Source organism: Stenella coeruleoalba (genome assembly GCF_951394435.1).
Source record: "Stenella coeruleoalba genome assembly, chromosome: 9".
Classification (NCBI taxonomy): Eukaryota; Metazoa; Chordata; class Mammalia; order Artiodactyla; family Delphinidae; genus Stenella; species Stenella coeruleoalba.
In genome coordinates, this window is record NC_137155.1 from 50,966,586 (window position 1) to 50,981,503 (window position 14,918).

At 34.5% G+C, this 14,918-nt stretch overlaps 1 protein-coding gene across 10 annotated transcripts in view; it reads right to left on the minus strand.

Moving 5' to 3' along the window:
* The window catches only part of CDK14 (cyclin dependent kinase 14), a 591,667-nt gene that overhangs the window by 286,124 nt on the left and 290,625 nt on the right, over positions 1-14,918 (minus strand). For all 10 annotated transcript variants that reach the window (XR_013829689.1, XM_079931296.1, XM_079931294.1 and 7 more), the window contains one exon: positions 12,522-12,584. Coding sequence is in view for 9 of the 10 variants with exons in the window: in XM_079931296.1 (XP_079787422.1) it covers positions 12,522-12,584 (63 nt within the window). In the remaining variant the exon portion in view is untranslated. The remainder of the gene's footprint in view (positions 1-12,521; positions 12,585-14,918) is intronic.

The window sequence follows — 14,918 nt, forward strand, 5'->3', positions numbered from 1 at the left end:
TTTACTAAGTGCCAACCATGTGCCAGGTGCTGTCATGTAAGAGGGATGCAAAGATGAACAGGATATAAGATGTAGTCCCTGGACTCGAGGAACTCACAGCCCACTGGGTATGACAGACACATAAACAGACAACTACCACCTAAAGAGGTCTGCACTGTGACAGCAACGTGAACTGAGTGTACTGAAGGCACAGAGGAGGGAGGAAACTTGTCACTCTGAAAACAGAATTCATTACACATAAAATTTTAATAGGAAAACAAGCATTCACTAGATGCACAAGATGAAGTGATGCATTATATGACAAACCTCTTGCTGTTCTGAGGGAAAAAATTGAGGAGACCAAGCAAGCAGATCACTAAGAAGACAAATTAAGAAGAAATTTTTAAATAAATGAAAAGAAGACAATATATGAAATAGTAAAATGATCAATGCACCATCATAATAGTAATGGTGGCAAGGGGGCAACAGTATACTTCACTGAAACCATTAGTAAACTTGGTGTTTTAGAAATAACATTTTAATGTGTTTAACAGAAAATATACTGCTAGCTAGGGGTGGGAAGGCCACAAGGAATTAGCACTGAGTTTAATAGAATGTCCCATGGAATATTCTTTGGGAGTGTTTTGAGAAAGGCAAGTCTTGGGCATTTCTTCCTTTAGGCAAATAGGCAAGTATCTAACTTGCCCATGTAAATTTTTCAGAAAGCCACTTCACTTGGTTGTTGTATAAATCACCACATAACAAGCTATATTTGATCTCTGTGAAAACCAGAGGATACTATGAAAACAAGAAGGACCACCAAAGAGGGGGCCACATGCAGAGAAAGAGTAAAAATCAGCTTTGCTACTCGCTAATAAAACTTGGTGAACATCAATGCAATCTCGGGTACTGAGAAAAAAGGAAGGGAGAGTAATACTAATTGAAGGCTTACATTCATTTAAAGGCTGTTTTAAGTAATTTTACATATATTTTATAATCCTGTATTTTTCCTTTTCTTTTAAACAAATGAGAAAACTAAAGTTCTAAAAGCATGAGAAACTTAAAGTCATCCAACCATCACACAGCACTTGTGAACTTTCCACTACACTTCATTATCTTAAATGAGGTTGATGCTTACTAAACGCATGGCTGGATACAGTTATACACCCAATATAATCAAAGTGCTCTGATTAAGTGAACCCAAGTTTGTAAGCCTCAATTAGCATATTATGTAATGAGCATATGATTCCTGAATGTCTATTTTTGCTACTTAAAATCCTCTTAGAAATAAATAACATGGCAGAAGACAGCTTTATGTCCTGAAGCTGATAAACTAACATATTTTCATTTCTATCTTCTTATTTTTCTACCGTAGTAGCCATAAGGTCTTCATAAGAATACCTTGTCCCCTCAGGATATTCTATTCAACTTTATAAAAGGAGATATCTTCAAATCCTACAGTATGATCACTGAAGAGTTATACTCTAGTTCGAATATGTTCACTTTTTGCAATAAGAATCCCCATGGGAAAATGCCTTAAATAGCAACGATACGATGAACAGGGACACTTCTACCAGCAGCAGATCTATCTATAGCCACGTTGTCTTGCCATCCCCCGCAGAAAGCAGCTCATATTCTCAGGGCCATGGCATATACTTCTTGGGAATATCCTTTAATACTCCTTCTATTCCCTTCTGAAACTCTTTAGACTTTAAGTAGGTAAAGAATATGAAGATAAGGCTTTTTATCAAAACATTTAGAGCAAGCTGGTAAAAAGCACACACACACATCATTGGACTTAATATATTTGTTACTCAAAAGAATTATTGCCACTTGCAGTGAGCAACAAATTTTATACTCCTCCACCCCCGTCAAAGTCTAAAGATGTATGATCAGATGCTCTTTGTCTCAATGCTTACAGTCATGAGATTCCATGAATGGTCTGAAATCCAGGCATTATTTAATAAATGTGGTTCCATTTAATATGAGACTAAGCACAGTGAACATCTTGCAGATTTTCCAGGCTTGGGTCAACTATCTTCAAGGGATGTCCACGGTCTCTTAGGGCTTATTAGAGTGATTAGCAATGCAACCTATGCCTTATGGCACAGCAGCAATTCTTACAAAGAGAGTTAGTTAAGCTACTTTTCTGTCACCTGGGGACCAAGTTTAAATCTTTGTATCTTAGGTTTTTCACCTTAAAAATGAGATTGTCTCAGATGCCCTTAATATTCATTCATGCTGTAAAACTGTATCCTTTCATTTTATGAATAGCAGAAGTAGAAGGGACTCTACAAATTGAGCAGCTGTAATAACTGCCATTTACTAAATACCAGTAAATTAATCCTTCCAACACTTCTGCTAGGCAGATACTATTATCTTTATTTCAAAGATAGAGAAATAAAGGCTCAGAGAAACTAAATGAATTGGGAAAAGGGACCCACAGCAAGTGTAGTAGAGGTAGTAGAGACAGTTCCCATTTTTGTCTTGCTCTGACACCCACAATTTAAAATACTGCTACCCAAAAACCATGTATACTATTTGATTAAAGTAGTTACACATTGTGTGGATCCAAGGCTAGAAAATGTGACATTGGCAAATAAACCAAAGTTGTACATGGCTAATACATGCATCAAATAATATGCTCCATGTTTAGCACCACATCATTTAAAAATCCACAGGATGCACAAACATTAAATTACTCATGCATCAAACTTTCTAGAAATGAAAAATAATTAGAAAATTTGAGTCCTCAAAATATCTACTGAATGTAAAAATACATTAAAATATGCATCAGATAATGATTTTACTGCAATACTAGGTCTTCTTCAACTTTCAAAAGAATGATTCATTTCATTTAGTTGAGTTTCAAATTTGCAAATACCTAATGCAAATATCAAATCATAATTTGTAATACAATGTACATAATACATTCCCAAATAGTTTATATTTTACAAAACATCATTGCAATTTTATGTGTTGAATTTTTTCAAAAGAATACTAAGAAGGTTATATGGAGATATAAGGGAGATAGAAATAAAAGCCCAGATAGTAAAACATTATGGTATAATTTATTTGTCCCTTTGGACACACTTGACAGTATTAAGTGTGCTACTGGGATAGTGTAAGACACAAACATTCATGACAGGGCATCAGGTCATAGATGTGTCCTTTTTGCCCTGTACTACAGATAGATCTGGGTCTTAGAAAATCTGAGTAGTAAGGACAGTTTGTCTTGCCACGTTTTGCCCTTTTTGAGTTCTTTCATTTAACTTTCTGCTTCTTCATTCTACTCCCTCATAAGTCTTAGATATGGAACATGTTCCACCATTTCTAAATAATGTAACAAAAATTTAATTTTCAATCTCTATGTTATTTATACATTAATATTCTATTCTTAAAGATGATAACTTTCTGGAAGGGAATAACTCAAAAAATAAGAGTTTCAAATACTTGGGCAAACTCTTGGGAAAAAGCTCTTGCACGCTTTCTGTGATCCTTAAGTTGGCCTCCCATTCTGCCCTCTCCTCCTGCCTCAATACAATGGTGGATATCAACAAGGTGTTGCTCTAGGCACCGAGATGCCCACAGTGAGCAAGTTGACTGGAGCCATGGGAACCAGAACTGGGATACTTACAAGGAGTCAAGTGGGGATTGTAAAACAGATCTGTGTTTTGCCATGTTCCTTGAAAGAAGCACATTAGCTTCTTTAGTATGTTAATATATTATAATAATATGTAATATTATATAATAATATACAATATATTATAATACTTAGTATACTAATACTTAGTAGATTTCCAAGTTATTAGAGTTTGTATGTATGATGAAGAAAATGGGGAGGGCTGAGGATGAGAAACTTCCATTTAATAAACTTGGTCAGCAGCCTAAAACTAGTGTTAGAAATATTCCTTAGCTGAGTAGAAACAAGATGATCAAATTTAAGCTACTGGCTTTAATAGTTGCCCAACATAATTTTCCAAGAGAAAAACTGAAACACTTATTCCAAGGAATTCTAATAATATAATAATATTAAGTATACAACTGACCTTACTGATAGGCACTTTTTGGAACCAAAAAGAAATAGCATGAAATACAAATATTTGTTCAACTTCATTTGTGAATGTATGCAACACTCCCCCAACTACAGGCCATTCTTTTTACACACAATGAAAAGGAATAAATAGAATTTAAAATGGTTTTATTGCCTAAAGTAACACCTTAAACACTATCAACATGAACTGTCTTAATGTCAGTTGATAAGGCCAATGCAACTTTTTTTTTAAAATTGAGAGAGACAGATGCAGACTGAAAAACTGACAAAGGTGACGAATCTTGAGTGTAAGAGTCTTAGAGAAAGATCACTTCTGCAAGCTATACAATAGAGAAAAATATGTTTCATATGGAATGCAGTAAAGACTCTGAGTTTGATAGGTATGATCAATAAACCTCTCTCTCTCTCTGCATCTTCTTAGAGAGATCTCAAGTAACAGGGATTTATATATTAATGAGAAAATATCTATGAAATGTACTGGCTACTCACATGAAGGCTGAACTTGTCTAGGACTTTCAGAAAAATCCCTGGAAGCGTGTACATACTCTGTTACTCAGCTAATTTCCCCCCTGGGTCCTCATGTTTGTCTTGGAAAACATGCAAACAAAGGGGTCGAGTGCAAGATCCATCTTAAACGGGAGAGAGGCAAGGTGAATGGCTTGAAGCTTGAAACCCAGGAGGGTATCTGTCCTATTTCCACTGGATACCACCGCCCCTGCCCCACCAAGCTGGGTAATTCCATCTAACAAATAAAATATCACAGGGCATACTTCTAACGACTATCTGTATTTCATCAATCTTTGGGGTGATTTCTTTTCAATCTGGGTTTTAAAGCACCGCTAGGAAAGAGTGGGCTGTTCAGTTAGCTGCCTTGATTCCTTTGTCTGATTCAAATCATTAACAAGCACATCAGCAGATGATGCCAAGCATACAAAAGACATGTTCTAAACAACGGAACGCACGCCCCACATCTTAACCAGAAATTCACTACTCAGACCCTCTCTGAACATCCAACACAATATGAATTGACACATGAATTTCACCTTCTTTTACTGTTAATCCTTCACTGTCTAGATATGGAAAATCATTTTGTTATAACAAAAATAGGATGAAAAGGCTCAAAAGAAAACTGGACAGGTGCTGAGACTAGGTGTCAAATTTTTAAAACACTCTTGAATGGCTCCATGAAATAACCGTATTTCCCAAAATACAGAATAATGAAAGGTTCTATAATATTCACTGTAATGCATAGTAGGAAATCATTACCAGCTAAATGAGAGTTCTAACGCAAAATATGGAGAAAATCAGGTGTTATCTGATTTTCTATCTCAACATTAGAAGGTCTCATTCAGGAATCAATTCTCAGTGCCATCTGTATGAGACAGTCTTAATTTGGCATAACATTATTCTGACTGTAATACACCTGCTTGTTCTTGGAAAAATAGCAATTTTTCAACCTTAATAATCCTCATATCTTCTTAATTAATATAGATATTGAGATAAAAAATAAAACTCAGCTTTATGTCCAAAGAATTTCAGATACTTCAGAGAACAAGGCAGATAATTCAGAATTACTTTATTTTGGATTACAGTTCTTTAAAAAAAAAAAAAAAGACAAATGTTTTTACAAAAAAATCTTCTAGGAAAGTCATTAAGATGACATGGCAATGAAGATAATTACATAAAAACACAGGAAGACCCAATGTCATCATGGTAATAAGATTCAAGCACCTATATTTCTGGATATGAGCTGGAGACAGCATCAATTAATCTTTGTTTTCTTTAATGAACCTTAATTTTCAGTCTCTCATGCTTATCACTTTTTAAAGAACACATGAAAAGCTGAAGAGGGAATTTAGACTGTTATGGTCATTTTTTAAAAAACTGATCAATCTGTAAGTCACTGAGAATTATAAAATGAAGAACTCCAATACAAGTCTGCCTTCAACTCAGCTATGACAGTCAAAACCCAAGAAAATTCATAGTGAATGGTTTGTAAAGGGGGCAAAAATGAACTACCTTCTGCCCAAAATTCTAACCAGTTTCCTACATACCAATTATCATGTTCTAACAATTGGCTGTTATACCTTTAATCATCATAAATATTTACAACAAGGCCAATGTCCTCAGGCTTTCGATTCAGGCTTTAAATTGTCCTCTAAGTAATTAACTGCTAAAATTACCCATTTGTCTAAAACTGATATAATACAGACCATTAGTTAATAGTGAATATTTATTTCAGAAGGCCATACTGAGAACAGACACATTTTGTGGGCAATTAAAGTAGCAAAGTGATTACAGCAATTTCGTTAACATTGACAATTTTTCTTATGAGTTTATTCCAGTGCTTACAAGGAATATACAGCATGAAAGATAAAACTTTAACAGATGTTTTGCTGGGATTTAATACAAAATTACCATAGACTAGCCTCTGCTTTACTATGAAATCATGAGTTATGTACTCTTTCAATTGTTCTTTTCTTCCCCCTCATTCTTCAGTGATGCATCACCTTTGTAACACTTGCAAGTCTACCTGATTCACAGTAAAGAACAATCGCCTCAATTCTCAGATGCGTGGCAACCCACCTTTTCACAATAAACAAGTATATATGAAATCTAAACAGATATGTACATTTTTATAATCCAAGATGAATGTTTAAAATATTTCCATATACTGTCATGCTGCATAGTGATGAAACCAAAAGTCAAAACTGTCAAATCTAGAAGCAAAAGGACTTGATCGCTATGTTTTCCTTCTGTTCACCATAATAAATATTCAGTATTTATTACATTCCTATCCTTTAATGATCTATGAACTATTTAACCAAATGCAGAGCTTCAGAGTTATTACAAGAACATGCTCTTTTAAAGATAATTGCTTATCTCACCTGGTTTTCACATCTTACATTTATAGAGAACCATTACAAGGTCTTATTTTAGCTCAACTGTTGTTGTTTTTTGTTAATCAGCATCTAGCACAGCATTATGAACAGTTGTTAACTTAGTAAATATTATTCTTACGTTCTTCATTTTGCATTCATCGATTTAAGTGACAAGAAGTATCACCACATGAAAAAAAATGTTAATCCATCACACAGAAATACCCATGGGACATCTGTCACTATGTCATAGTCAGACTTCTTTGAGAATAATTTCACCTGCAGTGCAGATCCTAAATGTAACCCTGGAGGAGTGCACTGTCTCTAAGCAGACAAAACTGTGAAGAAAAGCCAGTGCATGATTAGCTGAGTGGCCTCCCATGGAAACCAACATGGTAATGAGGGCTGTTTGCTTTCATGCACTACAATTCAGATGCCAAAACACAGGCATTAACAAGATGCATTCTATTTTTTAACTTCCCATACCCTCAGAGAAGGTATAAAAATTATCTTCAACATGAAAATGATGAAAAATCTATGTGAATGAGTACATATAAAGTCAGGTAAACAGGCTAATTACTGTAATTTAATATATGAATCATGCAATGTAAGGAAAAGAACATTGGACAAAGAATCAAAATGCTCTTTGACAAGTTCTTAATCTCAATGATTCTGATCTTTATATAAAATGTGGCAGCTGAAATGGATGACTGCTTTAGGATGCTAATCCTGGAATGAGCCTGGCTATAGCAGAATCACTTAAAGAAGTGTTTTTCTAACTACATCAACATGTAATATTGATTACATATTACATTTTATAATATTACATATTGATCGTAATATTGTACTGTATTATAATCATGTAAATGTTATTTACAGCTGAGCCATTAAGTTTTATATGACTACTTTCTTCCCCTGCACAATAATTGTTTTTCCTGGTGTTAGTAACTATCTAGTTCTTTTGTTGGTTGGTTTGCTTGCCTTTGTTGAATTTTCTTTGTGGTTATCGCTAATTCGACACCAAATTCTTCTTCCATCTTATAAATCTGCTCAAACACATTTGGTATTCTATCTAACCCTTTCATCTTCTTAGAAATCTCTCCTGGAGACTTCTGACCTGCGCCAATCAGACTGACTGGTTACCCTTTCAGCTCGATGCACAGTTGTTATCCTGGGATTCTTTTCATCATTGTCTTGAGGATATCCATCTCTCTTTTGTGGTAGCCTCTACTACCTGGTTTCCTTTTCTTTTCTGCTTTGGTTTATTCCCTGAGTTATAGTGCAGTACATCTTCAAGTAGCTTCCTGAGAAAGGATGCAAGGTATGCAAACTTTTCGACTCCTTGAACACCTGAGAATAATTATCCTACTCTCACACTTCATTGATAGTTTGTATAGAATTGTAGATTGGAAACAATTTTACATTGGAATTTTCAAGTTGTTGTCCCACTTCCATCTCCATTCCAGTGCTGCTGTTGAAGTTTAACACCACTGTAATTCTTGATCTTTAGTAGTAAACCTGTTCCCTTTCAGTAGGATCTTTCTTTGAAATCAGTGTTCTGAAAATTTGCAACAATAAATGTTATCATTTATCTATTATCATTAAATGTTCTGGGCATTTAATGGACCCTCTTAATCTTGAAGTTCACATTCTTCACATCTGGAAAAAGTATAGTTTAATGTTTATTGCTTTAATGACTCCCTCCTCTCTATTTTCTCCAGTCATTCAGATGGTTGATCCCCTGGACTGGACTCTAAATTTTCTGATACCTTCTTTCTCATGTTTCAGATTTGTATTTTAAGCTCTATTTTCTGGCAAACTTCTCCAACTTTTTCTTCCATTTTTACTGTTGTTTTTAATTTCTGTCATCATATTTTGAATTTCCAAAGCTACTTCATGTCCACTAATTTCTCCTTTTTAAAAATAACATAGCATTGTGTTTTATAGATGTACTATTTTCTTTTACCTCTTGGAGAATATTATTGATAATTTTTTTGAAGTTTTCTTTCTTTCTTTCTCTGTGTAATCAATGCAAGCAACTTTGCTTCCTCTGAGTTACTTATTTGTCAATTGGGGTCTTCATTGTAGAATCACCTAGATTCTTTAGGTCTGTTCTCTTGGACTGATCAGATTCTCCACAAAGACGCTTACAACTTTCTACCTTGAGGCATGGGTCTGATACCTGTTTTCTGAAGCACCACAGTCCAGGCCCTGTCTCTCATATATATATATATTAAAGTTTTACAGATGACTCTGCTGTGGAGCCTAGTTTGAAGACCTCTTTGATGATGACCAAAGTTTCTTGCACTTAAATATTCCAAGCACTGAGACAATCCAGTACATTTTGGCAAAACCTCAAAAAGCCAAGACGTCAATAGGTATGGGGAAATGGAAACTTATATACCAACACCTATCACTGCCTTTCAGTTATTCAGAAAGGTATAAAAAGAGGTAAATCACATCATGCACTTTTGGAGGCAAAAATGTAGTAGAGTATCAATCTGTAACCATGTGAAACAATTTCTTAGTGAGAGTAGTTCCTGCTCCATATGACTAATATCTAGACTCAGTGTTGGCATCATATCTAATTTCGGTGACATTATTTATGCTAACTGCACATCTCATTCACCAGTGAGTTTCCACCACACCTTAGGAGGTATGAGCTCCTGCAGTAATAAACCTTGTTTAATGCCCCAGTACAACCTGAACTTGAAATAGGTAGCAAACACTAAGTATTTTAAGTACGAGGAATGATCGTAGGGTGAAAGAAAAGCTTGCAAAACTTGGGTAACAGCTGTTGAAACACAATTTCAAGGAGTGCAACCTAGTAACTGAAAACCAGTAACCTAGAAGCTCAATCTTTCCATGACCATTAAGAGATTAAGGAAAAATAAAATGTAACGGATGAAGCAGAATTTACAAAGGCTACAAAAATCACCAGTGATACTGGCAATGCTTTGTGGAATGAGCTCTCTTTATTTCACCAACAAACTTGCCCATAACTCATGACACACAGTGTTGGTAAAAGACCAAACAAGGATAATGGAAATCCAGTGATGCCATGGTCTTTTGAAAAGGCTCAGGCCAGCTCTTTAATCTTAATCCTGTCACTGAATTTAAAGTCTGGAAATCAAATTTAGCTCAGAGTAGCCTCTGATTTCCACTGAGGCTGGTAGGCCCTGGGCTTCCACTAGCTGGCCTCTCTACAGATTCCCCAGGCTAAAGTGGGAAAAGGGGGCGGGGAGGGGGGAAGGAACTTGGAGATTGGAGTTGACACATATACACTATTGATACTATGCATAAAATGGACAACTGATGAGAACATACTGTATAGCACAGGGAACTCTACTTAATGCACTGTGGTGACCTAAATGGGAAGGAAATCCAAAAAAAGGGGGATATATATATGTATGTATAGCTGATTTATTTTGCTGTACAATAGAAACTAACACAACATTGTAAAGCAACTATACTCCAATAAAAATTAATTTAAAAAATAGATAAATAAATAAAAATAAAGTGAGAAACAGGAATAAGGATGTACTGTACTGTTGATTGTGAACCCAATCAACCCTAAGAAGAGAACATTAAATGTATAAATGAGACAATTTGAGATTTTTTTTTTTTTTTTTTTTTTTTTTGCGGTGCGGTACGCGGGCCTCTCACCGCTGTGGCCTCTCCCGCTGCGGAGCACAGGCCCCGGACGCGCAGGCCCAGCGGCCATGGCTCACGGGCCCAGCCGCTCCGCGGCACGTGGGATCCTCCCGGACCGGGGCACGAACCCGCGCCCCCTGCATCAGCAGGCAGACGCTCAACCACTGCGCCACCAGGGAAGCCCCTGAGATGTTTTAATGTTAAAGAAAGAATTATGTATTAATTATAAAACTAATGTTTAAAGTTAAATTTGAACATGAACAAGATTAAAAAACAAATCTCTTCATCTGTTAAAATTTCTTGCCCAATCTAACCACTAAAAAACTACCTATGTCAATGGATACAGATTTTTAAGAAAAGTGAATAGTCAAACAATTTAAAAGAAATCTAAACAAAACAAAAAATCACAACAACAAAAAAGGAGATATATGAAAAAATCAACAAATACTGTAAGTACCATATTGACTCTATTACTTATTTTAAAAACAATGTTTTGTCAGATTTCCTACAAGTTCCTACATTTTAAAATTGTACAACATAGATGACCACCATAAAAACCCTCATTATTAATTTCATATTAAAAAGCACCTATAATTCATTAAAGAAAAAAACCAACCCAATAGAAAAATGAATATATAAGAACAGGTAACTTGTAATAGCGGAATTACAAGTGGTCAAGAGACATGAAAAGATGCTCAATGTCACTAGCAGTCAAGAAAATGTCAACATAAAAAATATTTCATTTTTATTCATCAGAATGGCAAAAATCTAAATGACTGGTTAGTCAATCCTAGGGAATGTAGAGAAAAACAGTCCTTCTGTAATTTACAACCTTGTGGGCAAAGGTTCCAGTTAAATTCATTAAAACCGACATCACGTCTCTAATTAATAAAGAAAACCCATTAACTAGATATTCAAAAGAAATGAGTATAAAGGTTTTATACTAATATCTACTCTAGAATCATTTTTAATAGGAACATTTTGGAAACAACCTCAAGATCCATGAATAAAGAACAGTTGCAAATTACGGTTTATTCATACTATGGAATAATATGCAGTTATTAGAAAGACTGAACTACATAGTCATGTATTGATTTTAAAGGATATCTATGACATATTCTAAGAGGAAAAAAACCTTATACTATATATATATATTATTTGTATAAAGCAAAATGAAATAAACACATGTAATACCATAGGTGCAAATATATCTCTCCTAGCAAAGGGAAAAGTACAGACGAAAAAATATGCCACATTGCAAGAAAGGTGCAGATAATGAATGGGATGAAATGGAGACAAATAATTTTACTTCAAATACATTTATAAGTTTAGCCTTCAGATAAACTTTGGTATCTTCTAACTCCCTAACATATGCCAAGAAAGAATCTCCTGTTTTAAGCTTGAAATTTTTGGACAATTTCCCAAGATGGTTGCTAGGTCAAATCTTAGAAAAACTTAGCTCTTTTTATACAAAGTAATCCAATTTCTGGTAAAAGAAATGAAAAAAAAAGCAGTAGGAAAAACCATTTTTATCTGTTTGTACAAACAAGTGAAAAATATGCACCATGAATTCACCACAACACTGTTTTGGATCATAATAGTACTTTATCTTGAAACCAATTGGTACTGCAGTATGGAGCTCCAAGCTAGAGCTACTGGAGATTCCCCTCTTCTGAAAACAGTGTTATGACAGGATTCCAGTGGATTTTACTCATTACTGGCAAATGTTTCTCCATGAAGAAAAAACAGGATAAGGTCTAAATAATAATACCACAGTGAAAATATTTAATGTCAAAGCATGGCTTCCAATGTCAAACCATAGCAATGACTATGGTTCACTTCAATATTACTTCTCTTTACACAATTTTTTTAAGTTATAGTAGAGAGATTAGATTTTCGCTCAAAACATGCACATGAAGAATGCTAACCCTTGACTTAAAAAGATCTTTTCCTACCTTCACATTATCTGGATGCAGCCCCCCAGGGTGCTTGTCCATGTACTGACATAAATCAGTATGCTAGAAGAAAAAGGGAAAAATGTATTAACATCCCTCTGGCTGTAACACAGTGAATCAATATTTTTTTACTTCAAAGTCATCATCACTTTCTGAACAAAGCAAATATAAGGGCAAGTGGGTGGATTTTTTAGTGTATGCAGTTGCATGCTCCTCCGCCCCCTGTTTTAACCACAATCGAATCATTATCTTTGCCTCTAGGTTCTGTCTTACATTAAACATATCTGTGTATTAGAAGGAATTCATATCCACAACTTTTTACTTTGTTAAATGCCTAATTTTCTCCTCATTGAACATACATCTCTTAAATGGAAAAAAAAAAAAACCCTACCTAAAAATACAAGCCTTAACTTAAAAAAACTAAAGCACATACACACACACAATTAACCAATCCAATTACAATTTCAATTATCTTGTATTTTCCAAGTGGAAACGCAGGTTATGATTATTTATGTTATATGAGATGAAAATACTACAAACAGATCATTACAGTAAAATTAATCATTGGTTTTATTTGAGTTTTTCATAACTATATTCACTAAAAAATAATTTTCAGATTCTCAGAACTCTTGAATATATTTGAGAAAATATTTATTTACAAAACTTTATAAAGATTTACTTTATAAATCAATACAAATACTTTCAAAATTATAAATTAAGACAAATACATCCAGATATAACTTAAAAGGAATATCCCTAGATAGCAACTTATGCTGTTATTCCTTCAAATATCCCAAGCTCAATTTGCACACAATTATATATTTTCTTTTTAATGCTTTTTCTGTTTATATTATGAGTTACATAAAACTTGGAAAAAAACACGTAGAGTTGCTATATAAATTTTTCTAATCTTATTGGAGGATACTGTAAGATTTGTGACATTGAAACATTTAATCATTCTGTAAAAGCCAATGATCATGATTATTCATGCCCCATTATCAGGCTTCAATTATTCAGGAATAATAAGTTTTTGATACCTTCAAGAACCTGTACCATGGCTATAGCCATGATGACAACAGTTCAGATTCCTTTACTGAGTTTTTATTGCATGCCAGGTGGTAACTCCCAAGGATACAAAGCAGAATTTAGCATTCATTCATTATTCATCACGTATTTCTTGAGTACTTATTATCTTCCAGGCACTACACTAATCACTAAAGGCATAGAATTCAATGAAATAGATGCTGGTGGAAAAAACCAGGCATGTCAGTAATTACAGTAGAGTATGTTGTATATTAAGAACAGTACTGGGTAATGTTTGAGGACATAGCAGTGGGGGAACTTATTGTGGTCTAAAGATTTCAGAAAGGCCTCCAGAAAGCATTACTTGTAAGTAACACCTGAATAGAGAATGAAAAAGGTCAGCCAATGGAAGAACAAAGGGAAAGAAGATGGGACAGAAGAAATGCTCTTAGATATATTTTGAGACAATATTGCCTTTATCTTGCACCACACCCAAGGTGTTTAGTTTCCAAATGAAAGTCAAGTTCCATGAGGACAGAAACTACATTTGATTTGGAAATTATTGTCTCTCTGGTCCAGTCAATGACAGCAAAGAAGAACTAAATAAATACAGGTGGAAACAGTTTTACATATAGTATAGCTCATTAAAAATGAGCCTAAAATATAATTATAATGGGTTCCATGGAGTTTTTCCTGACTATATAAAAGTTTTATTTCATGCATTTAATTAATTGAGGACTGATTTCTGGATCCCAAACTGCCACTTTGTAACTCCATACAATTAACCTCTCTGTCCTTTCAACTAAGGCTAACACCTTCCCTAGAGATTTCTGAAGAACATATAAAATAGTACATGAAGCACTGACATATATACACTACCAAATATAAAATGGATGGCTAGTGGGAAGCTCCTGCATAGCACAGGGAGATCAGATCGATGCTCTGTGATGACCTAGAGGGGTGGGATAGGGAGGGTGGGAGGGAGGCTCAAGAGGGAGGGCATATGGGGATATATGTATACATATAGCTGATTCACTTTGTGTGCTGTACAGCAGAAACTAACACAACATTGTAAAGCAATTATACTCCATAGATATTAAATAAATAAATAAAACTAAATAAAATAGTACATGAGAAAGCAGTTTTTAATCAATAGCATGATACACAAAAATAAGGTAGTATTTAAGATACTGCCCATTATACAATAAGACCCATGAGGGGAAGAACTGTAATTTGCTCATTGCTTCACACACAACAAATAAAGTGGTAAATAGAAAGTACACCCAATCATAACAATAATCATATAGCCACATGTTAAAATTCCTATTAAAAATATATATTTTCAGTTTACAAAACAAAATCAAACTCACACAA